We start from the raw sequence: 26,888 nt of genomic DNA, 5'->3' as shown, positions 1-26,888 counted from the left end.
CCAGGGGGCGGGGCGGCAGTCCGGGCATGCGCGGCGCGGGCGGCGGGGCTGGGCGCGGGCTGCTGCTGCTGCTGCGGGGCGCGCCGGCGGGGTGGCGCCGCCGGGGCCGGAGCCGGAGCGGGGCGCCAGCCATGGCCGGGGCGGCCGGCCTGGGGCGGCGGATGGTCTGGGTGGACCTGGAGGTGAGCCGCCCAGCGCAGCGCAGCGCAGGCCCGGCGGGAGAGGGGGAGGCCGGCGCCGGCGGAGCGGGGCCCGTCCCACAGTCGCCGCGCGGGCGGTGCCGCGCCGTGTGCGATGTGTGGAAGAGGGGGCTCCCTCCCCTAATAACGCCCCTTCGGGAGGGGCCCCGTCCCCGAATCATACCCCCCCCGAGGGGCCCCGTCCCCGAATCATACCCCCCCCCGAGGGGCCCCGTCCCCGAATCATATCCCCCCCCGAGGGGCCCCGTCCCCGAATCATACCCCCCCCGAGGGGCCCCGTCCCCGAATCATACCCCCCCCGAGGGGCCCCGTCCCCGAATCATATCCCCCCCCGAGGGGCCCCGTCCCCGAATCATATCCCCCCCCGAGGGGCCCCGTCCCCGAATCATATCCCCCCCCGAGGGGCCCCGTCCCCGAATCATACCCCCCCCGAGGGGCCCCATCCCCGAATCATATCCCCCCCCATGGGGCCCCATCCCCGAATCATATTCCCCCCCCGAGGGGCCCCATCCCCGAATCATATCCCCCCTGAGGGGCTCCATCCCCTAATCATATCCCCTCAGGAGGGGCTCCATCCTACCCCCCCGAGTGGCCCCATCCCCGAATAATACCCCCCGAGGGGCCCCATCTCCTAATCATAACCCCCCAGAGGGGCTCCATCCCACAATATATTCTCCAGACAGGTGCAGAATAGGCTTGTGCTCCGAGGCGCCATGGTATAATATCCACTCCCCGAAAGAGACACGGGTGCACGAGGGAGGAGTGCCCTCTCCCAAAATATCCCCCAGGTGACATGCCTGCCATGAAGGTGCTGGGCTACATCCCATAATAATCCCTCCCATGAAACAGATGCACTCTAGGGTCTGTGCGCAGAGGGTGGGATTTGTCCCATAATAACTCCCAGGAAACGTGGGCACCATTTGGGGGTGTGTGCATAGGGGGTCTGCATCCCATAATATCCACCCCTTCCCTGAGACATATGCACCACAGGAGTGTGTGCGTGCGCGTGCCCAGACTTTGCCGCCCAGACTTTGCCCTTGTCACAACGGCAAAATGGAGGACCTGTCTCATTACCTGTTTTATTGCCCTGTCTTTTCCCAAAATTCATTCCAAGTGTTTACATTTTTGACCTTGCAGACTGTTTAAAAATTTGTAATTATTCATCTATGTTTTCTGTATTCTTGTTGTAACCACTGGTTGAAACAATAAAAGCTTTATCATCATCATCATTATGTGTGTGTGTGATGGGGGGCAGGTGTAGGGGGGAAAGTTACAGCGTTTGGGGCTCCTTTGTTAAGGAGGAAAAGTGATAAAGGGAACGCATGATAGAGGTGTATGAAATTACATGTGGTTAGGAGATGCTAGAAACTACTCATAATGCTAGAATTCAGCGGATTCAGTCCATCAAGCTGATTGGTGGGAGATTCGGGACAAATAAAAGGAAGGACTTCTTCACGCAATGCATAATTATACTGTGGAACTCACTACCACAAGATGTAGTGATGGCTGCCAGTTTGGATGGCTTTAAAAGGGCGGGGCACATTCCTGAAGGAGAAGGCTATCAGTGGCTACTAGTCCGGATGGCTATGTGCTACCTCCAGTATCAGAGGCGGTATGCCTAGGCGACTGGCAGACATGAGCGGGATGGTGCTGTTGCACTCATGTCCTCCTTGTGGGCTTCCCAGAGGCATTTGGTTGATTGCTGTGGAAAATGGGATGCTCAGCTAGAGATGCCTTTGCACTGATCCAGCAGGGCCCCACCCCAAACGCTCTCTGGCCAGGGGCTGGGCTGAACACCTGAAGAGGAAGGGAGACAAGCCGCCTCCCTCAAGTGCCTGGGATATAATATATGCCCTCTTCCCAGTGGCCCCCACCCCCAGGAAGAAGGAGTTCTAACCTTAATTCCCCTATATAAACCTTCCCTTTCTCCTATTCAGCCACAGGATGTGGCAGAAGGGAAGTTCTATTTCCTAATCTGGCTGGACCAAAGTTCTGTCTCTGTTCCTCTTACATTGGCCATGCAGGGTATGTTAGAGATAATCATCCGTTGTTTGGCCTCAGCGTCCATAAAATTGCTACCCTGCTGCTGAACGTGAAAGCTTTCTTTCGCTCTTATAGTTATTATCTATTAATAGGCCTCTCGTCACAAACTTTCCCACACATTCTAAGTACTGACAGCCATCCGAGCCTCCTATGGCACTGAGATCCATAGACCAATCCATAGATTTCAGCTGGTGTCGACTTGAGGCCCTAAAACTACTGCGACTTGCACAAGTGCATGGTTTTAGGATTACTGTGTTGGCAGACGTCCCCTCACTTCAGGCTCTTTTTCCTTTTCTTTTAAACTGGGTTTAGGGCAATTCTGAACTGGTTTTCTAGCTCTTTGTGAAACTGACACTGTTTTTTTCCTCCCCATTTCCACTCTGCGGTGATGCCTGTTTAACCTACGAGTTGTAGGGCATTAGGACACCGTCTTGCAAAGGGATTCAAATGTACTTTTGCTACCGTGCAAGTGGAAGAGAGAGAGATTTTCATGACATCTGATGCTTGTTAACTTTTTGCCTTTGTTACAGATGACTGGACTGGATATTGAGAAGGATCAGATTATTGAGATGGCCTGTCTCATAACGGATTCAGACTTGAATGTCATGGCTGAAGTAGGTTGCAGTTTTCCACTGCTTTGGTGCCAGCTAAATGTGAGCTAAGGAACTGCCTTGTGATTTCCTTGACTTGTCTGTGTGAGAGGCCCGCCTGCTGGGAATGGCTTTACGCTGCGTTCTTCATAGGCAGCTGGTTGATGAAAAGCCTGTTTTATACATGCAATTTCCAGATGTTTTTCGCCTGGGAAATGAATGCCAACTTGGCACTGGAAACTTGAAAGCCGACTGGATTATGGATGTTTCCTGTTGTCATCCAGTCTTAAAGTTCTGTCATTTAGTTGACTAACATTGTGACTTATTGTGCTCCTTTTCCCTCTCATTGTCTGTTATGCCAGGAACTCCCCCCCCCCCAATATCTGCCTGATGCCACCTCTTTCAGTTCCTTCAAATTGATTCTCAAATCCCTGGAGTCTTTGGCACAACTTCTTAGTCCTCACTCCCTATTCTAATTAAGCTGAAATGTGTGTAATTGAAATAAATGTATATTCTTATTGACCTCTTCCCTGTGTTTACTTCTAGAAGTCTGTACTCTTTGCCCTCTTGTGCTCTGTAAAGTATTATGCACTATATAAACAATAAATAGCTAATAAGCTGGCCAGGCAGACGATTAAAACAATCATTCCTATCTGGATGGCTGCTGTGTGAATCATAATGCTGGATTAGATGGACCTTTGATCTGATTCATTGGGGCTCTTCTGTTGTCCTTATGTATGTGCCTTCTTAGATGGATGAGAAATTGCTCAGCTCTGGATAAAATCATGCCCTGATTACCATGCCTCTTACATCAATGGTGGACGTGAGCTGGTGCAGTCAGAGATACGAGTGCCTACATCAATTTTTGCAGTGATGTATTACAGGTTCCCCAAAACCCCTTTTTGGAATATTTGCTCAGAATGCTGCCAGGGGAGTGCAAAAACCCCCCAATAGGGATGCTGTCATCTGGGCTTGTCTGGGAGCCATGACATGATATGCCTTGGAAGGAAGCACAGCTTTATAATTTTAAGTATGTGAGAGCACAGGCTTCAATGGTGAAGGAAAGACACTCTGTGCACGTTTAGATGTACTGCACGCTTGTCCTTCATATGTGGGTGATGGGGTGCTGTATGGATACGGTTAAAGGAAGGTGGGACTGCAATAACAAGGCCAATGATAATTACAAGAGGTCCCCCCGCACCCTTATTTAAGAACCTAAGAAGCTGCCTTATACCGAATCAGAGCCTTGGTCTATCAAGCCCAGTATTGTTGACACTGACTGGCAGCAGCAGCTCTCTAGGGTTTCAGGCAGGACTTTTTCCTTCCCTACCTGGAATTGCTGGGGATTGAACTTGGGACCTTGTGCACGCCAAGCAGGGCCTCTACAACTGGGCTACGGTCTTTCCCCAAATGTATACGGCTAGCTTACAAATACATGCAGTGTAAAGTGGTCTGCTCTTATTTCTCATTTTTTCTCTCCTTTGCTGACAGGGGCCCAACCTGATAATAAACCAGCCAGATGAGCTGCTCGACAGCATGTCAGAATGGTGCAAAGAGCACCATGGGAAGGTAAAAGTCTCTCCAGGCTCTTTGCAGCTTGCACACCCTTAAGACATGGGGGGGGGGGGGTCTGTACAATTGCACACGAGATCTTTTCTTGCTCTTCCCTTATGCAGATGATTCCCCACCCCAGTTTAAGTTTCCTTCTGTCGCTTTCCTCCAACCTGAAACCTGAACTGTTGCCTTCGAGAGGAAGCCTCCACGTTGATCCCATTCATGCAAAACGTGCCTGGTTTTGCCTAACTGACTCAGCTGCATGTATTCTTTAGCATGACCTTTGAACTTCACAGGTTCATAATTGAGTCTTTTTTTTACCAGCCCTGAGGAGCGTCCAGATGGGGGGCTCTTAGCACTACTCATCAGCAGGCCTTGTGCAGCTTTTCCATCTTTTTCTTCTTCATGGATTTTCCATGGGAAGAGAAAAGGCGGAAGAAGCAGTGGGAAAACACAGGAGGGTCATGCGTGGAAGACGTCATTGCCTGGGCCCCCTGTAACACCCCACGAATGAGGCAGGGTGGAAGTGCCGTGAAAGCCTCATCTGGAGGGGCCTCCAGCCTTAGATCTTTTTCTTGTAGAAAATTGCAGCATCGTTTGGTTGGGATTTGAGGGTGGGGAGCGTTGTGTAATGAGAGCCCTGGTGAGTGGGGACCGTAGATGTTTCTGTTCTAAAGGGCTGGAGCATTTCACACAGAAGGGATGGAGCAGGTTACCTTTTTGCCTAAAAACAGGTATGCAGCCCCATCCTTTCTGGGGTACTGAAGAGATTGGAGGAAGTGCTTTACTTAGTTTAGGAAAAAATGGTGACCAAAGAGAAACCTGATAGAGGTTTATAAAGCTATGCACAGTATGGAGAAGGGCTTCAGGATAATACTAGAACTCAGTGGTATCTAATGGAACTGATTGGCAGATTGGCAAAGGACGTTTTTGTTCATACCATGTGCGATTAATCCACTGATGTCTGCTTCATAAGGTGTGAGGATGGCCAGTAGCTTAGATGGTTTTAAAAGGGAGGCTGGATGCATTGATGGAGGAGGACGTGTCTATGAATTAATACAAGTCATGGTGGCTTTATACCAGGGATGTCGCGGGAGTCCGGGAAGGGGGTGGAGTCTGGCAGACATCCCCCCTGCTTGGCCCCCTGGACTCCAGGTTGTCCCTGGTTCCTCTCCACCCCTGTACAGAGCCATGTTTTAACCCCTTGGGTAATACCCCTTGGTAATCCATACCTCGGATGGTTTGGCTGTTTGGGTATTGATTCCCACATTATGATTGATTTACTTTCTTGGATGCACAGGCAACATAATGTAATTTTCTCTTGTTCTCCTTGCAGTCTGGCCTTACAAAGGCAGTGAAAGAGAGCACAATCTCGTTGCGCCAAGCGGAGTATGAATTTCTGTCCTTTGTTCGACAGCAGACACCACCGGGACTCTGCCCCCTTGCAGGTTAGAAGCATCCCTGTTTAAGAAAGGATTTCTTCACTTTTATTGATTTACAGTGTTTGTCCCCCTGCCTTTCCACAAAAGGTACTCAAGGCATCTAACGGACAGAAACAATGACAATGCAAGCAGTTTCTAAAAACAATTAAATGCATTACAAATCGCCCTTTAATCTTCCAGTCCTTATGCAGTTAATCAAAATGAATCTGAGAATTAGCATCAGGCCATACGATAAGAGCCAATGTGATGTAGTGGTTAGAGTGTTGGACTGGGAGACCCGGGTTCTAGTCCTCACCTGGCCATGAAGTTCACTGGGTCACTTAGGGCCAGTCACTGACTCAGCCTAACCTACCTTGCAGGGTTGTTGTGAGGATAAAATGGAGAGGAGGAGTGTATGCCACCTTGGGCTTGCTGGAGGAAGGGTGGGACATAAATGTAATAAACAAATAATGAGTGGTCATCCCTCTCCTTCAAGAGCCCAACTTGTTGGAAGGAGTGAAGGGAAGAGGCCATCTGTGCTTCCGTAGGGAGTACTAGAGCATGGGGCCACCACTCAGAAGGCTTTGTTCCTTGCCTCCCCCCACCCCACACACACTTCTCACGGTGCTTTGAGGGATGTGAACTGCAGAGTCTGGGAAGGTTCACACAGGAGAATGCCCCCTTCAAATGTATTGAAATCTGTGTGAGTGGCTCCATAAGAGATCTGGGAGCCCCTTCACATAATCCCCAAATTTCCACACTGAGTTCCTTAAACTGGACACTCAGCAAGCAGCCTCTTTTGTCAGGCTCCAGCAGTATCTCAGACTAAGCTGTAAGGGGCAGGGCAGTTGGGGGGTGTTGAAAAAATGATGGACCTCGAGGAGTCACGTTCGGCTTGCATGAGTGGTCGGCGGTCAGGAGCGCCTCTGAAGTCTCTGCCCGAGGATGTCTCAGAGAGAATTTCAGCTAGGAGAGAAGGAGCAGCTGGAACGTTGGCTCCCCAGGCATAGCGCTGCTACCTACACAAACCTGTTGCTCTGGCTTGGAATTCGCCTGGTGATGCAAAGGACCTGGGGGGGTTATCTTCCAGCTCCACACTTGGCTCGGGGGTATGAAATTCCGCTTAGTGTGAGAGGCCCCAAACACTGTCGTTGTATAAATAGCCCAAAGCAAATGTTCCAGGCAGCTGCTGTAAGGTCCCGCTGGGCCCTGCAAGAGGCCTGCCTCTCTCTTAGCTTTAATTTGTCTTTGTGAAGGTCTGTCAGTATTGACACGCCTTTCCCTTGATAGGAACGTGTGTTCCGCCAGGAGAGCTCCGGTGAATTTCCTGTTAGGGAGCTGATTTGGGGCACAGCTGCTCAGCCGAGACTTAATCTGGCGCAGCAGGCAACTGCGCAGTCCTGTGTGCATTGTCTTGGAAGGATGTCCCATTGGCTTCAGTGGAGCTTACTCCCGAGTAACTGTGCATAGGATTGCAGCCCAAGGAGCTGAGCCATGCACCATGACATCCATGCTTCAAATCGTGCTTCTGCCAGGACCTGACAAGCCCCAGGGACTACTCTCTCCCCACGGCACCCTACTCCCCCACTTCCATTTGCATTCTGGCAGGGGTGAGCAACTCTGTGTGTTTTGGCCTACAACTCCCATCCGTCTTAGCCAGCAGCGGGGAGGGAGGATGGGGGCTGGGGGCCAAAACATCTCCAGGGCCATAAGTTACCCACCCCTTCAATATGGGGCTAGCGATGCCAGCCTTCCTTAAAGGGTTGTTGTGAGGATTCCTGTGATGTCGGTGACATGCCTTGGAATGCCTCTAAGGCGCAGCGTCAGAGCTATTAAGCATTTCGCTTAGCAGCTGACTGTGCTCTGAGAGTTCAGCATGCATCCTGCAGAAATGCCAGTTCCCTCTGAGGATCTACCGAGCTTGTTCTATGGGGCCTAGTGGGGATCCATCCAGCCTGAAGGCCCCCGCTTGTCAGAAGAGGGAAACAGCAGCGTGCTGGATCCCGAAAATGAACGCTGCTCTTGGCTCAACAGATTTGACATTGCACTGGATTTGTTAAGCATGAGTTTGGGTTTTCTTTGGGCCTCAAAGTCAGGGGTGGGCAACTTGGGGCCTTCCAGACGTTTTGGCCTACAAATCCCAACCATTGATTACACTGGCTAGAGCTGATGGGAGCCGTAGCCCACCCCTGCTCTGGGATGTGGTCAGTAGCATAGCTCACTACTGGAGGGGGGATGTGTTGAAAAGCAAAGTGCATTGTGCGAAAATGCCCTTGTGCTCACTTCACCACATCCAAGGCCTTAGCTGAGTGGGAGAGCACTTGTATTACATGCATACGACCCCAGCTTCAGTCCCTTGCAGCATCTCTAGGTAGGCCTAGGAAAGACCCCTGTCTGAAACCCTGGAGAGCCATTTCTGCCAAGCAAGGTAGACTGAGACTGATGGTCTGAATCTGTATAAGGCAGCTTCGTATCCCCCCCACCACCAATAAATGGGGAAAAGGATGTAAAAGGATGTTGTGCTCCAATTTTCCTGTTTCCTGGTGGCCCCAGACTTACCCCAGCCCTTTGAGCAAAGCCAGGAGCCCGTGTGGCTGCATTTGGGAGGGGATCAAACAATGGCCTGGAAAGCAGACCCCCGTCTGCGAATCCCACTTTGACGGCACAAACAGAATTGGTGCTTTTGCATCCCTTTTAGGAAACTCGGTTCATGCGGACAAGAAGTTTCTCGACAAGCACATGCCACAGTTCATGAAACATCTTCACTACCGGATCATTGACGTCAGCACCGTCAAAGAGCTGTGCAGGTTAAGAATGATGCAGCATTAGAACAGAGCGGGGGGGGGAGGGGGGCACATGAGGTTGGGGGGAAAGCATTGGGAGGGTGGGTCAGCAGAACAGAGCTGATCCATAGGGAGACCTGTCTGGTGAATGCCAAATAATGGCCCAGGAGGGGATTTGGCAGGCATTTTGTGTAATATGGCAACACCATGGATGCCTAGAGTTAAAATGAGATTTGATTTTACAGTCACAAATTATACTTATGTATATTTTAATTTATTTCAGCATATTTTTCTACCATTCAGGTTCCCAAGTAATAATAGATTTTTTTTAAAGTGGAGAATATTTCTCTGCCACATTCAGGACCAGAACCTGCATTTAAAAAAAGGGGTTAATGGTCTCAGGCTGTGTCTGTATCCCCTGCTTCTTTTATACTGGTGACCCCTCAGTGGGGCTCCCCCCTCTCCCTGCATCTGCTGTATTTGGTAATTATTTTGAATTTGTTAGAGCGTTGAAATGGAAACTTGTTCTGCATGTGCAGGCGCTGGTATCCAGAAGACTATGAGTTTGCGCCAAAGAAAGCTGCTTCTCATAGGTAAGATTAATAATCCTTTGGCTTTTAAACTGGGGCCTGTTGGCCCATGAAGATCCAGGACTCATTTTATAAGAGCCAGCCTCATCTTATTTTCCTCTAGCCATCAAATTCCATTTCCAGCATAGCATAAAAAATCCCGCATTATCATCCTGCTCCTTGGTGGAAGGGGACCTTGTGAAGATAAGCAAGAACTGACTCCTTTTCCAATTAATTTTTATAAGAAAACACTACTATGAGGAGAGAGTTGGGCTGCTTCAGGAATTTGATCTTTGCAAATTCTGGTATGAACTCACCTGATTTGCACCTTCTGGAATAATATGCAGATGGAAATTTCATTGTCCAGTGGATTTTGCACTTCCCAAACATTCTGAAACCTTTCTTGGCTCAAAAAACATATCAAAATAATGTTTTAAAAGGTGCATTTTGAGACAAATTACATATAGAAATAAGTTTTCAAATACATACTTAAATATGCATTTTCATGCAGATTTTGAAAAATGCATAAGTGGCAGATTAATACAGAAATGGGATGGAAGAGACCTCTGGGAGGACACATGCAAAAGTGACATGGACTGACTGGCCCTCCCTGAGCGAGAGGCCTCCCATGTGCTTGCTAGTATTCACAAATGCGCTCCCATGTGGTGAAACAGATGTACAATTGCAAGAAAATCCTTTCCATTGACAATGAACAGCCTGTCTCCCTTAGCTTGTATCTGTTTCACTGCTGGTGCCCAATTCAGAAAAGTGAGCGTTGGTGGGAAAATTGCAAGGATTTTTCTCCTTGGTAATCATACGAACTCTGCCTTGTACTATATACTGTTCTAGCCAGGGCAGGAGTTCGCATATGGATGACTCATGAATCAGTACTTATTGGGACTAGAGTTGCATGCAGTTCTAATTTTCGCAGAACAAGAGTTGGGAGGTTGTGTTTGGAGAACCCCTCTACTGCAGCTGAGTTTTGGCTTTTTGTTTTAAGCTGAGAGTATACTTAGAATAATAAAGGAAATTAGCATGGTAAAGAAGACAGATGATTTGATATTGTCCTGAAATTCTTCATTCCGGAATGTTTTCTTTTTAAATATCATTCCCCCCCCAATCAGTCTGTGATCTAGTGAAGCAACTTAGAAACTAAGTCAGTTTAGACGTTATGGCAGTAGTCATAGAATAGTAGGGTTGGAAGGGGCCTACAAGGCTATTGAGTCCAACCCCCTGCTCAGTGCAGGAATCCAAGTCAGAGCATCCCTGACAGGTGGCTGTCCAGCCTCGTCTTGAATGCCTCCAGTGTGGGAGAGCCCCCCACCTCCCTAGGGAATGGGTTCCATTGTCGTATTGCTCTAACAGTCAGGAAGTTTTTCCTGATGTTCAGCCAGAATCTGGCTTCCTGTAACTTGAGCCCATGATTCTGTGTCCTGCACTCTGGGATGATAGAGAAGAGATCCTGGCCTTCCTCTCTGTGACAACCTTTCAGGTACTTGAAGAGCGCTATCATATCTCTCCTCAGTCTTCTCTTCTCAAGGCTAAACATACCCAGTTCTTTCAGTCTCTCTTCACAGGGCTTTTCCTGTCCCCTGATCATCTTCATCGCCCTCCTCTGAACCTTTTCCAGCTTGTCGGCATCCTTCTTAAAGTGTGGTGCCCAGAACTGGACACAGTACTCCAGATGAGGCCTAACCAGTGCTGAGTAGAGGGGGACTAGTACTTCCCGGGATTTGGAAGCTATGCTTCTATGAATGCAGCCCAAAAGAGCATTGGCCTTTTTTGCAGCCACATCCCATTGTTGGCTCATATTCAGCTTGTGATCTACAGCAGTTCCAAGATCCTTCTCGCTTGTAGTGTTGTTTAGCCACGTGTCCTCCATCTTGTAACTGTGCATTTGGTTTCTTTTTCCTAGGTGCAGAACTTGGCATTTATCCCTGTTAAATGTCATTCTGTTTTTTCCTGCTCAGCGCTCCAGCCTCTCAAGATCACTTTGAATTGTTTCTCTCTTCCAGGGTATTAGCCATCCCGCCCAATTTTGTGTCAGTCCTATACACATTTGCTAGGCAGTAAGCCCTGTTGAACGCAGTGGGCCAGTTCGCATGGCCGAACAGCTCACTGTGGCTTATTCAAAACACAGTGGGCTGCACCGCATGCCAGTGGCCATTTTGAATATTCAAGCCCTGACTGTGGCTTATCATGTTGTCTGGACCTGGGAACCATGGATCATGTGAGGGTTGTTTAACCCTCCCCTAACCCACAGCCCCTGTGTTTGGACGACATGACAAGGTGTAGCTGAGTGTTGAGTATTCAAAGCCTGCCTGGCACACGCCACAACCCACTGTGGCTTTTTTAAGCCACGGTGGGCTGTTTTGATCGTGCGAACCAGTTCAGCAGGTCTTACTTTTGATTAGGCATAGGCAGCGGTTTAGATCTTTTTAAACTAGCCAGATAATTGTGTTTTTTCCACTTTATTTATAGAATAGTTTATATCATCATCATAATTTGTTTGTACCCTGCTTTTCCCTCCAAAAGGAAGTACAAAGCAGCTAACAGCATCATTATGGAAAAACAAATACAATGGTATCAAATAAAATATCCAACAATAAAAATACTACAATAAACCTACAAGCAAACTTTCGATTCAGGACTTAAACACCAAGTCATTTAATAAACACAAAATACATAAATATACCAAACGAACAAGGGGATAATAAAGTGCATCCCATGTTTTATTCAAAAAGCACACACTTTTACCTCATTCCAGCAGCCAATATATTAAACTATCTGGACATAGCATTAAAAAAGTCAAATCCACCCTGGAGCCAGCAGACGCTAAAAGGGAAACTATGCACAACCAATTAATTCAGTGATTACACGGAAGATAAAGGGCCACTGTGCCCTGAAACATCCTCTCTTGTCAACCTTCTCCTCTCACCCCAAGGTAATACAATGGAGAAAGGCGGGGAGGCAGCCGGCACTATTCTTGCGCCACCAAAGCCGTTGCCTCTGGGGGTGGGTTCGACGTCATAGCCCAGCCTGGAGCGGTCACACAGTGCTGATGGCACGCTTCCTCCAGGGTGTGGAGTGTGCGCAATAGTGATGTTCCAGGCAGGCCTACCTGAGAATAGCTGGTCTCCTCAAGAGTAAAGAGAGGAAGCGGGGGAGGGGGCGACGACAGTCTCGTACCTCACCACTGCTGTTTATAGACAACCTTCTAGCCCTCAGAAGGTTCCTCACAGCAGCTTACATTAAAACAAGCAAGCAATCAGAATAAGTAATTACACTCTAAAAACCAAACAGCATTAAAACAGGACAATAAAAGGCCATGGGCAGGGAGGGATTAAAATACATCAAAGGCCTAGAGGAACAGGTGTGCCACAGCACTTTGTCTAAAAATCATAGAATCATAGAATCATAGAATAGTAGGGTTGGAAGGGGCCTACAAGGCCATCGAGTCCAACCCCCTGCTCAATGCAGGAATCCAAGTCAGAGCATCCCTGACAAATGGCTGTCCAGCCTCGTCTTGAAGGCCTCCAGTGTGGGAGAGCCCACCACCTCCCCAGGTAATTGGTTCCATTGCCGTATTGCTCTGACACTCAGGAAGTTTTTCCTGATGTTCAGTCGGAATCTGGCTTCCTGTAACTTGAGCCCATTATTCCGTGTCCTGCACTCTGGGATGATCAAGAAGAGATCCTGGCCTTCTTCTCTGTGACAACCTTTCAAGTACTTGAAGAGCGCTATCATATCTCCCCTCAGTCTTCTCTTCTCAAGGCTAAACATGCCCAGTTCTTTCAGTCTCTCTTAATAGGGCTTTGTTTCCAGTCCCCTGATCATCTTTGTTGCCCTCCTTTGAACCCTCTCCAGCTTGTCTGCATCCTTCTTAAAGTGTGGTGCCCAGAACTGGACACAGTACTCCAGATGAGGCCTAACCAGTGCTGAGTAGAGGGGAACTAGTACTTCCCGGGATTTGGAAGCGATGCTTCTATGAATGCAGCCCAAAATAGCATTTGCCTTTTTTGCAGCCACATCACATTGTTGGCTCATATTCAGCTTGTGATCGACGACAATTCCAAGATCCTTCTCGCTCGTAGTGTGGTTGAGCCACGTATCCCCCATCTTGTAACTGTGCATTTGGTTTCTTTTTCCTAGGTGCAGAACTTGGCATTTGTCCCTATTAAATGCCATTCTGTTGTTTTCTGCCCAGCACTCCAGTCTATCCAGATCACTTTGAATTTTGTTTCTGTCTTCCAAAGTATTAGCTATCCCTCCCAATTTTGTGTCATCTGCAAATTTGATCAGCATTCCCTGCACCTCCTCCTCCAAGTCATTAATAAAAATATTGAAGAGCACTGGGCCCAGGACTGAGCCCTGCGGTACCCCACTCGTTACCTCTCCCCAGCTTGAGAAGGTCCCATTGATAAGCACTCTTTGGGTCCGATTCTGTAGCCAACTGTGGATCCACATGATCGTTGTTTCATCTAGCCCACTTCGAGCTGGTTTGCTCATCAGGATATCATGGGGCACTTTGTCGAAAGCTTTGCTGAAGTCGAGGTATATGATGTCTACAGCATTCCCACGGTCTACAAGGGAGGTGACTTGATCAAAAAATGAGATCAGATTTGTCTGGCAGGACTTGTTTTTGACAAATCCATGTTGGCTTCGAGTAATCACTGCATTGTTGTCAAGGTGCTTCCAGATGGATTGCTTTATGATCTGCTCCAGAATTTTCCCAGGGATTGATGTCAGACTGACTGGTCTGTAGTTCCCAGGTTCCTCCTTTTTACCCTTTTTGAAGATAGGGACAACGTTAGCCCTCCTCCAGTCATCTGGCACTTCCCCGGTCCTCCATGATTTCTCAAAGAGAATAGACAGCGGTTCTGAGAGCTCTTCTGCCAGTTCCTTTATGACTCTAGGATGCAGTTCATCTGGCCCTGGAGATTTGAACTCATTCAAAGTAATGAGGTGTTCCTTGACCATATGCCTGTTGATCTCAAGCTGCAATCCTGCCCCTTCAGCCTGTACTTCGCCTTTGCCAGGGGGGTCATAGACCCTCTTTTGGGAGAAGACTGAGCCAAAGTAGGAATTGAGCACCTCTGCCTTTTCTTTGTCCTCTGTTATCATTTTGCCATCCTTATTTAATAGCTGAACAACCATTTCTTTCCTCTGCCTTTTACTATGCACGTAGCTGAAGAAAGCCTTTTTGTTGTTTTTAGCATCCCTCGCTAACCTCACCTCGTTCTCCGCTTTAGCCTTCCTGACGCCATCCCTGCAATTCTGTGCTACCTGCCTGTACTCTTCCTTTGTTACTTGGCCTTCTTTCCACTTCCTATATGTGTCCTTCTTTGTTTTCAGGTCATCCCTAAGCTTTTTGTGAAGCCACATTGGCTTCTTCTGTTGTCTTCCACCTTTTCTTCTTGTTGGAATTGTTTGTGATTGTGCCTTGAGAATTTCCTTTTTTAAAAGTTCCCACCCATCTTGGACTCCTTTTCTCGCTAGCATTGCTTGCCATGGGACCTTACTGATCATTGTTCTGAGTTTATTAAAATCAGCTTTCCTAAAATCCAGGGTACGCGTTTGAGTACACTCGGCTTTTGCTTCCCTTAGAACCAAGAACTCAAGTACAACATGGTCGCTTTCCCCCAGAGTTCCTGTAACTGCTACTTTATCCACTAAGTCATCTCTGTTGGTTAGGATCAAGTCAAGGATAGCCGATCCTCTAGTTCCTTCCTCTACTTTCTGTAGGAGGAAGTTATCCGCCACACAAGTCAGGAATTTCCTGGAGGGGCCATGTTTTGCAGAATTTGTCTCCCAACAAATATCGGGGAAATTGAAGTCCCCCATTACTACTACATCATGCTTCCTTAAAACATTGGCTATTTGCTTTTCAAAAGTTTCATCCTTGTCTTCTCCTTGATTGGGTGGCCGGTAGTAGACTCCGACCACCAGGTTCCTTTTATTCTTTGCTCCATTTATTTCAACCCAGATGCTCTCGATGGGGCTACCAAGCTCCTCCTCCTGTATTTCTGTGCAGAGATATGTATTTTTCACATACAGTGCAACCCCGCCTCCCTTTCTGTTCCTCCTGTTCTTTTTGAACAAGTTATATCCTTCAACTGCTGTATTCCAGTCATGAGAGTCATCCCACCAAGTCTCAGTTATACCTATCAAGTCATAATTTCCCTCCTGTATTAAGAGTTCAAGTTCGTTCTGTTTGTTTCCCATACTCTGGGCATTAGTATATAGACATCGAAGACCATGTGCTTCATAGTCTGGCTTTCTTCCTACATGTGTCTGAAGACTATTATTGGGCGCTATCAGCGCTGTTCTCTCCATTGCAGTGCATGCGCTTACGTCCATTGTTACCCCCAACATTACATCTCCCTTCCCCGTAGGATTCAGTTTAAAGCCCTCCTGATGAAGTTCTTCATGCTGTGGCCAAACACATTCTTCCCAGCCTTTGTGAGGTGCAACCCATCCCTAGCCAACAGCCCATCTTCCAGGAAGTATAGCCCGTGGTCCCAGAATCCAAATCTCTCTCGTCGGCACCACCTTCGTAGCCAGTCATTCACCCGGAGTATTTTTCGTTCCCTTTCTATCCCTCTTCTAACTACTGGAAGGATGGATGAGAAAACTATCTGGGCCCCAAAGTTCTTGAGTTTCCTTCCCAAAGCTTCAAAGTCTGACGTGATCTCTTCGTAGCTCCGCTTGGCGGTATCATTTGTTCCCACATGGATGAGAAGAAAGGGATACCTGTCAGTGGGCTTTATGAGTGCAGGCAACCTTTCAGTCACGTCTCTAATCTGTCCTCCCGGGAGACAACATACCTGGCGAGTCCACGGGTCTTCGCGACATACTTGGGTCTCGATCCCACGCAGCAAGGAGTCTCCCACTACTACCACTCTTCTCTTCTTCTTCTTGTAGGCCTGGGTTTCATCGCCTCTGTTTGACTGACCTTTAGCCTCTTGCTCACTCTCATGCAGGTTCCCCTGTGATTCTTCGTCTGCAGGCTGTCCTCCAGTCTCATCTGCAAGTACCTGGAATCGGTTCCACAGCTCCACCGCTTCCACTGGTGCAGAGTGGCGTCTAGTTCTTCTTCTCCTAACTGTCACCGTTTTCCAAGGAGTATCCTCTACTCCATTTTTCTTCACCTCAGCATTTCCCACTGCCTCATCTTGCTGTTGCTCTTCAAGCTTCTGGTCTGCCCTTTGCTGCTGTAGTTCCCCCATTCTGTCCAAGAACTCTTCGTGTTCTCTTATTCCCCGGAGGGTTGACAGTCGCCGCTCCAGTCCACTTACTTTTTCCTCCAGCAGCGTGATCAACTTGCACTTGTTGCAGGTGTAGGCCATGTTGTTCTCAGGCAAGAAAACAAACATTGCACACACCTTGCAGGTCACCACCACTGGAGAGTCTTGTCCTTCCATAGCCTCTTTTCCCTTTTTGTGTCTAGCTTTGTGATTGTTCTAGACTAGCCTGTGCCTGCTCCTCTACTCAGTAGAGGTTAAAAGCAGAGTCCCACTGGTGTGGAAGTGTGTGTTACAAGAAAAATAAATGAAAAAAAGTTAGTAAAAAAAAATTAAAAAATTAAAAAAAATGTTAGGGGCCTCCCCCTTGACCTCCCCTGCCGAACTCCCCTGGCCAACTCCTGTTTGCTCCCCCTGTTCGCTCGCTCTAATAATTAATAAGATTAATTAATAAGAGGGCCATTCTAATCTAATGGGTGTTCTTCCATGACTGCTGTTTTACATGTCAATGTCTGTGTTTTATATATTGTTTGGCTGTTTTGTTATTGCAAGCTGCCTTGTTCATTTTAGAAAAAAGAAACGATGCATTTAAAAAAAAATAGTTAAAAAAATAAGATCACCTCTTTTGGGAGGTAGTTCCACATCGGGGTGCAGTACTCAAGAAGGCCCTGTCTCCCCTCACAGCCCAACACAGTTCTCCTTGTGGCCTTTCCGCTAAAACACAGCCAAGCATGCTTTTTCTTTTGCTAATAAATTGAGGCCATTCGGTATTTCTTAAATAACATAACAAGGTTTTTTAAGAGTCAGCTGAAATGGAATATCCTCTTACTACATTGATTATGCCAAGTGTTTTTTCCCCACACATTTTTATATCCAGGCACCAATAGTTATGTCGTACAGTTTGGTCAATGCAATGCAATGCAGTCTGTATTGGAGTAAAGTAGCACTGATCTTGATTCCTTTCAAGTCTGCAGATTCTAATCTGGAAGGGACAGTCGGTTCAAATTCCAGCAAGAGAGGCACATAGCTCAGTGGCAGAGTGCATGTTTTATGTGCCCAAAGGTCCCAGGTTCATTTTTCTGGCCTCTCCAGTTAGGCTGGGGAAGACCCCTCTCTGAGACGCTGGAGAGCCCGGGTCAGTCAGTGCAGACAGTGCCGAGCAAGATGGACCCCTGGTCCAGCTAGGTGTAAGGCAGCTTCCTGCCACTGAAATGATTTCTAGAGGCGGAGTAGCATTATTGGCTTGCTGAAGCACAAACAACATTCCTAGCATCTTTGTGGCTTGTCCTTTGACATCTTGGAACAGCATTTTATGCTTTTCTCTCTGACTAGTTAACTGTCTTTGGGTTGGGTTTGGGCTGGTTGGTTGTTCTCAGAATAATGCTCTAACTGCACGTATACAGTAGTTCGCCTTACAAATACCAGTAACTTTGCTATGGGGTGTAAAAATGGAGAGGGGAACACATTGTGAAAAGTCAGTGGGGCTGGGCAAGGAAAGAAGGGAGGTAGGGAGAGGTCTGTTGGTGGGGAGTGCTTGGTATGTGAGAATATTTAAACTGGTGCACAAGAAATGTATATATACACGTGTGTGTGTGTCTGTGTGTGTTTTAAACTTTTTAAAAAAATAGATGGAGCTTTGAGTGTGGAGGATGAGAAAGTGGCCAGAACATAGGCGATTGTGATACATTTGTATAGTCAAGCATGCAACCCATTTTAGTAAGCTATGATAGTCCTGACATTCAGCCCTAGAGCAGAGAATATGGAATTACACAAGCTATTTGCAGCATTTTGGGGTACAAATCCTGCAGAGATGTACCTCTTTCGATTCCTTCAAGTTAGCCTATGTTTGCATTTAGAGGCACGTGTGTAAGATCATCTATTTTCTTTTTAAAAAACCTGTCCTGAATTCTCTTTAGAGCCCTTGATGACATCAGGGAGAGCATCAAGGAGCTTCAGTTCTACAGAAATAGCATCTTCAAAAAGAAAACAGACGAAAAGAAAAGAAAATTAGTAGAAAATGGTGAAAATGAGAAGTCTGCCACTTGATCTCCCAGCCCGGTTCTCTAGCAGAAGTGCAAGATGGTTGGGGCACCTCCTAGTGTTTTCAGTTCTTTATTGGTTAAGGCAGCGACTTCTGTTCCTTCACTTCTTCAGGATTGTTAACTGTGACAATACCGTACAGGATATGACTTTTTTTGGTGTTTGAGCTGTGGGGCAGTGCCATTAACCATCAACCGCTGTTTGGTTCAGGAGTCCAGAGTATCTTTTGCACTTCGAGAGTCCTTTTTGTTTGGTTTTAGGCACCCACTTTTGTTACAGAATAAAGGCAGCCTGGCTGAAAGACATTGGCCTGTTCCTTGCCTTCTGTTGTATTTTTGTTCTGCTTTCCCTGAAACTCCCCCCACCCCAGGCTACAGAAGAAAGAGGTGCATGTCTCTGTGCGTCAGCAGGATTTGGTTGGTGTGGCCCTTCCCTGTCCTTACTGAAACAAGAGCAACTTGCTGAGGCACATGTTGCTCTCATCCCTGTTTTGGAGATGAGAAGTGGCAGCTTCAATTCATGGCTTGCCCAAGGTTACCTACATAGTCTGTGGCAAGGTGGCTATGTGCCCCTCTGGCTTGTGATGCATCCATCATATTTCCAGCACGATGCTGTCAGGCTTAAAAGGTTGCAGGCACCTTGGTAAAGGCATCTGGTGTATAGGCACCTAGATAAGGGTCCAAAGAGCTTATGTTTAGGTGTGTCCAGGGGCTTGGATGTGATGCCCATATCCCATCTTAATGACAGCCACTCATACCCTATTAGAAATTGCTTTTGAAATACCCTCTAGTTTTAGAGGAGGTTTGCCATGCAGCATGGGAAAGGGATGAGGGCTTCTGCAGAAGAAACAGATCCAAAGCTCTCGACTGTAGCAAACTAGTCACACAGTTATTTGGATCTAGGTGAAACTCTCACCATCTTTATGACTTACGTAGACTGTGGACTAAAATCTTCATCTCCCTGAATTTGCATTCCTTGTTTGCCCTCCCGTTTTAACAGAAGTAAGCGAAAAACATGTTAATTTGGTTCCCAACCACATAAGCTGGTGGGTGAACGTTGGTGCTGGCGTAGGCCATAGTCATGTCCCAAGCATCAACGATGCCGATATTGAGATCCTGAAAGACATCCTTTGCTGCAAGGTATTGGGTGTAGCCATGGAAGGTACTAAATAGCTCTGGATTGGCAAGCATCTCGCAGATGTTCTCTGTTTTGATGATGACCTTTGTATCCGGGCTCCTCAGGAGAAGGCGCTGGATGGCTCCCCGCACATTAATCGCCCTGCGGATGAAGAGCTCCATGGGGAAGGGGCGGAAGTGTTGGCCCAGTGAAACGACCACAGCCGTGTCTTTGTCGCCTGCTATGTTGTCGATCTCCCGAGCGACGTAGCTGTGATCTTTCATTGTGTAGCCATGGGCAGTGATGAAGGGGTGTCCATGTTTTTTCCACTGCATTTGAATGTTCCTGGCTGTGTCTACAGCGAGCAAATTTTGGAGCGTCCCATTCCCGTGGATGTTGAAATGTTTCAGGGCTAATGACAAAAGAAAAGCACAGGATCAGTACAAGTTAATACCAGAGAAGATGTAATGCCGTGGATAGTAAAGAATAACCTCATACACAAAACCGATTTCCACTGATAAAAGAGCATCTTTTGTCATGAAGACCCCTTCCATGTGTCAAAACAGTTCTAACTGCATAGCAAGAAATTAAAAAGCTACCTGTGATTAGTACGGTCTCCCTTCACAGGATTAATGGAAGATGGATACTTGACGGACCAGGATGTGGTTGGTGGCAAAAAGGCCACATTGAAAGGATCTCGGCTACCAGGAAAAAGCACAGCACAGGCAGCAAGCCAGCCCTCTTAACTGCTAGCCTCTCTCTAAGCAAGCAGGAATAGTTGCTCTCTGTTGACCTAGTGGGAAACCTACTTCTTGCTGTCTTTGTGAGAATCCTGAGGAAGCAAATTGGCTTTCCTTCAAGGCAAAATATTAATTTGACCTGAGATCCTGAAATAGAACGTTCTGCCAGAAAAACATTCCGCCCTCAAATGGTGCCACTCGTCTTTCCATGCCAGCCATAGCTTCCTCTGTTGTTTCACAGTGGATAATGCAAGCACAGCCTTGCATCACCCTTCCCAGTATCCTGAAAGTTGGGGCTTGGCCCCTATGGGACTACATGTCCATAGAAGCCTGAACCAGTTGGATACCCTGGAAACTCCAGCAAGCGTTGATCTACTACTGCTTTATGGTTATGATTTGCCAGCCTCATCTGTGCTCCCAGCTAAGAGTTCTCATCCGCTTGGGAGCTACATCCTGTCCACGTCCTGTTGTCTCTACTTGTGGATATTGTTGCCCTATGGCCAGCAAGCGTTGTCTGTGACCCTCAGAAGACTCTCAGAAGTGACTGGAAAACACACACTGCTTCCTTTGCACACTGTGGGCAGTATCCAAGCCTACGTTCCAACAGGGCCCACTACTAACACAATGGGGAGGAAGTGGTTAAAAAACCAACAAGTCACAAATGGAAACTGGGCAGGTCAGCGGAGCTTGCAGAAGGCTGTTTCACTGACTTGTCCCAATCCAAAACCAAGCGTTCCTGCTTGGTTCCAGGGTTGCTTTTTGAACTGCTTGCTTTCTGTTGTGTGAGTGGCGGGTCCCGCTTGAGCAACCAAACAAGTGGAAGTGCAGTGGCAGTACTGGATACTGCTCATGCTATGTAGTGATCATGCTAAAAATTGCCTCCTTCCCCAAGTGTTTTAAGAACATAAGAGCCTTGCTGGATCAGACCCAGGGTCCATCTAGTCCAGCATACTGTTCACACAGGGACCAACCAGCTGCCAACAGGAAACCCACAAGCAGGGCATGAGCGCAACAGCACCCCCCACCCATCCTCCCCAGCAACTGGTGTGCATAGGCTCACTGCCTCTGGTACTGGAGGTAGCACATAGCCACCAAGACTAGTAGCCATTGATGGCCTTCTCCAGGAATTTGTCCAACTCCTTTTTAAAGCCATCCAAACTGGTGGCCATCACTACATCACTACCACAGGATGGTAGCAAATTCCATAGTTTAACTGTGTGCTTTGTGAAGTACTTCCTTTTATCTGCACCTAGGAAAAAGAAACCAAATGCACAGTTACAAGATGGGGGATACGTGGCTCAACCACACTACGAGCAAGAAGGATCTTGGAATTGTTGTCGATCACAAGCTGAATATGAGCCAACAGTGTGATGTGGCTGCAAAAAAGGCAAATGCTATTTTGGGCTGCATTCATAGAAGCATCGCTTCCAAATCCCGGGAAGTACTAGTTCCCCTCTACTCAGCACTGGTTAGGCCTCATCTGGAGTACTGTGTCCAGTTCTGGGCACCACACTTTAAGAAGGATGCAGACAAACTGGAGAGGGTTCAGAGGAGGGCAACAAAGATGATCAGGGGACTGGAAACAAAGCCCTGTGAAGAGAGACTGAAAGAACTGGGCATGTTTAGCCTTGAGAAGAGAAGACTGAGGGGAGATATGATAGCACTCTTCAAGTACTTGAAAGGTTGTCACAGAGAAGAAGGCCAGGATCTCTTCTTGATCATCCCAGAGTGCAGGACACAGAATAATGGGCTCAAGTTACAGGAAGCCAGATTCCGGCTGAACATCAGGAAAAAATTCCTGAGTGTCAGAGCAATACGACAATGGAACCAATTACCTGGGGAGGTGGTGGGCTCCTCCACACTGGAGGCCTTCAAGGCGAGGTTGGACAGCCATCTGTCAGGGATGCTCTGACTTGGATTCCTGCATTGAGCAGGGGGTTGGACTCGATGGCCTTGTAGGCCCCTTCCAACCCTACTATTCTATGATCTGTCCTAAATCTCCCACCAATCAGCTTCATGGGATGACCCCATTGGGTTCTAGTATTTTGAGAGGGAGAAAAATGTCTCCCCCTTCACATTCTCCACACTATGCATAATTTTGTAGACCTCTTATCATGTCTCCCCTTACCCTCCTTTTTTCCAAGCTAAACAATCCAGCTGTTGTAGCCTTTCCTCATGGGGGATATGTTCCAGCCCCTTGACCATTTTAGTTGCCCTTCACATTTTCCATCTCTACAATATCTTTTTTTAGGCGTGGTGACCAGAACTGTACACAGTATTCCAAGTGTGGTTGCACCATTGTTTTGTATAGGAGCAGTATGATATTGGCAGTTTTATTCTCAATTCCTTTCCTAATTATGCCTAACATGGAATTTGCCTTTCTCACAGCAGCTGCACACTAGGTTGATATTTTCATCGAGCTGTCCACCACAACCCCAGGTTCTCTTGGTCACTGCTAGCTCAGATCCCACCAGGTTGTACTTGAAGTTGGGATTTTTTGCCCCAATGTGCATCACTTTACACTTGAACACTCTGAGCAGGTCTCCTTGATGGTGGTTGGAATGGTCAGCTGATCATTCTACCATGATGAATGTGTTGTCATACATCTAGCCGAAACCTACCACCAGCAGAGGAACAGGACTGGAGCTTCTGCATCCTTTCTGACGAGATGCATGCAGAGAAAAAAACAAGGACATTTACACCTGAGCTACAGTTGTAAGATTACCGTCACTGATACCCAGCCTGTCAGAAGCAGAAGTATGGAATGTGGTCACTCCCCCACAGATGTTAAAACTGGAGATGGTATAACCAGGCTGAATTCTGGGACCTGTAGAAATTATGCACGTTAAAGCAAATATAGATAACAACTGTTTGCATAACTTGTTCTGTATCATCATCGCTATTAATAAAATAGTAATAACCCAAGAGCCTCGTGTGGCGCAGAGTGGTAGGCGGCTGTATAGCAACCAAAGCTCTCCCCACGACCTGAGTTCGATCCCAGCGGAAGCTGGGTCCCAGGTAGCCGGCTCGGGTTGACTCAGCCTTCCATCCTTCCGAGGTCGGTAAAATGAGGACCCAGCTTGCTGGGGGGAAAGGTAGTCACGACTGGGGAAGGCAATGGCAAACCACCCCGCTACAGTCTGCCACAAAAACGCTCGCGCAAGCGGCGTCCCTCTAGGGGTCAGCAATGACCCAGTGCTTGCACAGGAGGAACCTTTCCTTTCCCCTTCATGGATCACTGCCTTGTTGTGGCGAAGGGGCTTGCGTAACTCAATGAAGCCATAAGCTATGCCGTGAAGGGCCACCCAAGACGGACAGGTCATGGCAGAGAGTTCTGACAAAATGTGGTCCACTGGAGAAGGAAATGGCAACCCACTCCAGTATTCCTGCCAAGAAAACCCCATGGAATGTATCACAAGGCTAAACGAGATGACGCCGGAAGATGAGCCCCTCAGGTCGGAAGGTGTCCAATATGCTACTGGGGAAGAGCAGAGGGTATTTCCAAGTAGCTCCAGAAAGAGTGAAGCGGCTGGGCCAAACCCGAAAGGACACTCAGCTGTGGATGTGTCTGGTGGTGAAAAGAAAATCCGATGCTGTAAAGAACAATATTGTTTAGGAACCTGGAATGTCAGATCAATGAATCAAGGTAAGCTGGAGGTGGTCAAACATGAGATGGCAAGATTGAACATCGACATCTTGGGAATCAGCGAACTCAAATGGACAGGCATGGGCGAATTTAATTCAGGTGACTATCATATCTACTATTGTGGGCAAGAATCCCTTAGAAGAAATGGAGTAGCACTCATAGTCAACAAAAGGGTGGGAAAAGCAGTACTGGGGTACAATCTTAAAAATGATAGAATGATCTCAGTACGAATCCAAGGCAAACCATTCAACATCACAGTAATTCAAGTCTATGCCCCAACCACTGAGGCCGAAGAAGCTGAGGTTGATCGGTTCTATGAAGACCTACAACGCCTTCTAGAACTAACACCAAAAAAAGATGTCCTCTTCATCATAGGGGATTGGAATGCTAAAGTAGGAAGTCAAGAAATCACCGGGATAACAGGCAAGCATGGCCTTGGTGTACAAAATGAAGCAGGACAAAAGCTAATAGAGTTTTGCCAAGAGAACATGCTGATCATAGCAAACACTCTTTTCCAACAGCACAAGAGGCGACTCTACACATGGACATCACCAGATGGTCAATATCGAAATCAGATTGATTATGTCCTTTGCAGCCAAAGATGGAGAAGCTCCATACAGTCAGTAAAAACAAGACCTGGAGCTGACTGTGGCTCAGATCATGAGCTGCTTCTTGCAAAATTTCAGCTTAAATTGAAGAACGTCGGGAAAACCACTAAACCGTTCAGGTATGACCTAAATCATATCCCTGATGAATATACAGTGGAGGTGAGGAATAGATTTCAGGGATTAGACCTGATAGACAGAGTGCCTGAGGAACTATGGACGGAGGTCCGTAACATTGTTCAGGAGGCAGCAACGAAATCCATCCCAAAGAAAAAGAAATGCAAGAAAGCAAAGTGGCTGTCTGATGAGGCTTTACAAGTAGCTCACGAAAGAAGGGAAGCGAAAAGCAAGGGAGAAAGGGGAAGATATACCCAACTGAATGCAGAGTTCCAGAGAATAGCAAGGAGAGACAAGAAGGCCTTCTTAAATGAACAATGCAAAGAAATCGAGGAAAACAACAGAATGGGAAAGACTAGAGATCTCTTCAAGAAAATTGGAGATCTCAAGGGAACGTTTTGTGCAAAGACGGGCATGATAAAGGACAAAGAAGGCAGGGACCTAACAGAAGCAGATGAGATTAAGAAGAGGTGGCAAGAATACACAGAAGAACTATACAGGAAAGAGCTGAATGTCCCTGATAGCCATGATAGTGCGGTCATTGAACTTGAGCCGGACATCCTAGAGAGTGAAGTCAAGTGGGCCTTAGGAAGCATTAGTAACAACAAAGCTAGCGGAGATGACAGTATTCCAGCCGAGCTATTTAAAATCCTAAAAGATGATGCTGTTAAAGTGCTGCATTCAATATGCCAACAAATCTGGAACACTCAACAGTGGCCACAAGACTGGAAAAGGTCAGTTTACATTCCAATTCCAAAGAAGGGCAACGCCAAAGAGTGTTCAAACTACCGCACAATTGCGCTCATTTCACATGCCAGCAAGGTGATGCTCAAAATCCTACAAGCTAGGCTTCAGCAGTATGCGAACCGAGAATTACCGGAAGTACAAGCTGGGTTTCGAAGAGGCAGAGGAACTAGAGATCAAATCGCCAACATTCGCTGCATCATGGAGAAAGCAAGAGAATTCCAGAAAAACGTCTATTTCTGCTTCATTGACTACGCTAAAGCCTTTGATTGTGTGGATCACAACAAACTGTGGCAAATTCTGAAAGTGATGGGAGTACCAGACCACCTTACCTGTCTCCTGAGAAACCTGTACGAGGGTCAAGAAGCAACAGTAAGAACCAGACATGGAACAACCGATTGGTTCAAAATTGGGAAAGGAGTACGACAAGGCTGCATATTGTCACCCTGCTTATTTAACTTATATGCAGAGTACATCATGAGAAATGCCGGGTTGGATGAATCAGAGGTCGGAATTAAGATTGCCGGGAGAATTATCAACAACCTCCGATATGCAGACGATACCACCCTAATGGCAGAAAGCGAAGAGGATCTAAAGAGCCTGTTGTTGAGGGTGAAAGAAGAGAGTGCAAAAGCTGGTTTGAAACTCAACATTAAAAAAACGAAGATCATGGCATCTGGCCCCATCACTTCCTGGCATATGGAAGGGGAAGAAATGGAAGCAGTGACAGATTTTACTTTCTTGGGTTCCAAGATCACCGCAGACGGTGACTGTAGCCATGAAATTAAAAGACGCTTGCTCCTTGCGAGGAAAGCTATGGTCAACCTAGACAGCATAGTAAGAAGCAGAGACATCACCTTGCCGACAAAGGTCCGTCTAATCAAAGCTATGGTTTTCCCAGTAGTAATGTATGGCTGTGAGAGCTGGACTATAAGGAAGGCTGAGCGCCGAAGAATTGATGCTTTCGAACTGTGGTGCTGGAGAAGACTCTTACGAGTCCCCTGGACTGCAAGGAGGTCAAATCAGTCCATCCTAAAGGAAATCAACCCTGAGTGCTCATTGGAAGGACAGATAATGAAGCTGAAGCTCCAATATTTTGGCCACCTAATGCGAAGAGAAAACTCCCTGGAAAAGACCCTGATGCTGGGAAAGACTGAAGGCAAAAGGAGAAGGGGACGGCAGAGGATGAGATGGCTAGATGGCATCACGGATGCAATGAATATGAACTTGAGCACGCTCCGGGAGAGAGCGCAGGACAGGAAGGCCTGGCGTGCTATGGTCCATGGGGTCACGAAGAGTCGGACACGACTGAACGACTGAACAACAACAACAACAATAACCCTACTTTTCTAGTTCAAAACTGAACCACCCAAGGCAGCTAACATAAACAAAAATTTAAAACCACACTCATAAAACCAAAAAGCTAAGAAATGAAAGGTACATAAAATACTAGCCAAAACAGTAACAGAGACGTGA

General features: G+C 47.3%; 2 protein-coding genes across 9 annotated transcripts in view; one reads left to right on the top strand and one right to left on the bottom strand.

The window, feature by feature from the left end:
* Positions 1 to 11: 11 nt before the first annotated feature.
* REXO2 (RNA exonuclease 2) lies at positions 12 to 18,749 on the top strand. Of its 7 annotated transcripts, none has more exons than XM_084803458.1 (7): positions 12 to 182; positions 2,774 to 2,857; positions 4,325 to 4,402; positions 5,724 to 5,835; positions 8,507 to 8,615; positions 9,131 to 9,184; positions 18,321 to 18,749. In XM_084803458.1, exons 1-7 carry the CDS (start codon positions 27 to 29, stop codon positions 18,448 to 18,450), a joined length of 723 nt encoding a protein of 240 aa, XP_084659584.1. In that variant the 5' UTR covers positions 12 to 26; the 3' UTR covers positions 18,451 to 18,749. The 7 variants fall into 7 exon arrangements, with proteins under 7 accessions (XP_084659584.1, XP_084659590.1, XP_084659583.1 ...); XM_084803464.1 differs by having other exon boundaries at positions 9,097 to 9,184; XM_084803457.1 differs by having other exon boundaries at positions 2,774 to 2,896.
* The window catches only part of LOC146340371 (NXPE family member 1-like), a 42,571-nt gene continuing 34,367 nt past the window's right edge, over positions 18,685 to 26,888 (bottom strand). The window contains exons 6-7 of one of the 2 annotated variants that reach the window (XR_014792853.1): positions 23,026 to 23,127; positions 18,685 to 19,972 (exon numbers count right to left, since the gene is read on the bottom strand). Coding sequence is in view for 1 of the 2 variants with exons in the window: in XM_084860671.1 (XP_084716797.1) it covers positions 19,437 to 19,972 (536 nt within the window). In the remaining variant the exon portion in view is untranslated. The remainder of the gene's footprint in view (positions 19,973 to 23,025; positions 23,128 to 26,888) is intronic. The other variant, XM_084860671.1, reaches the window with a different exon arrangement.

Source organism: Heloderma suspectum, chromosome 6 (genome assembly GCF_057233095.1).
Source record: "Heloderma suspectum isolate Gila_16-S chromosome 6, 16-S_ref, whole genome shotgun sequence".
Classification (NCBI taxonomy): domain Eukaryota; kingdom Metazoa; phylum Chordata; class Lepidosauria; order Squamata; family Helodermatidae; genus Heloderma; species Heloderma suspectum.
The sequence above is the reverse complement of the archived record's forward strand: the minus strand, read 5'-3'. Positions and strand labels throughout refer to the sequence as shown.

Coding starts and splice junctions, on each gene's coding strand:
- REXO2 (XM_084803457.1), top strand. CDS start 27: ATGCGCGGCGCGGGCGGCGGGGCTGGGCGCGGGCTGCTGCTGCTGCTG. Junction 5,836..8,506: donor GGGACTCTGCCCCCTTGCAG/GTTAGAAGCATC, acceptor CATCCCTTTTAG/GAAACTCGGTTCATGCGGAC. Junction 9,185..18,320: donor AAGAAAGCTGCTTCTCATAG/GTAAGATTAATA, acceptor AATTCTCTTTAG/AGCCCTTGATGACATCAGGG.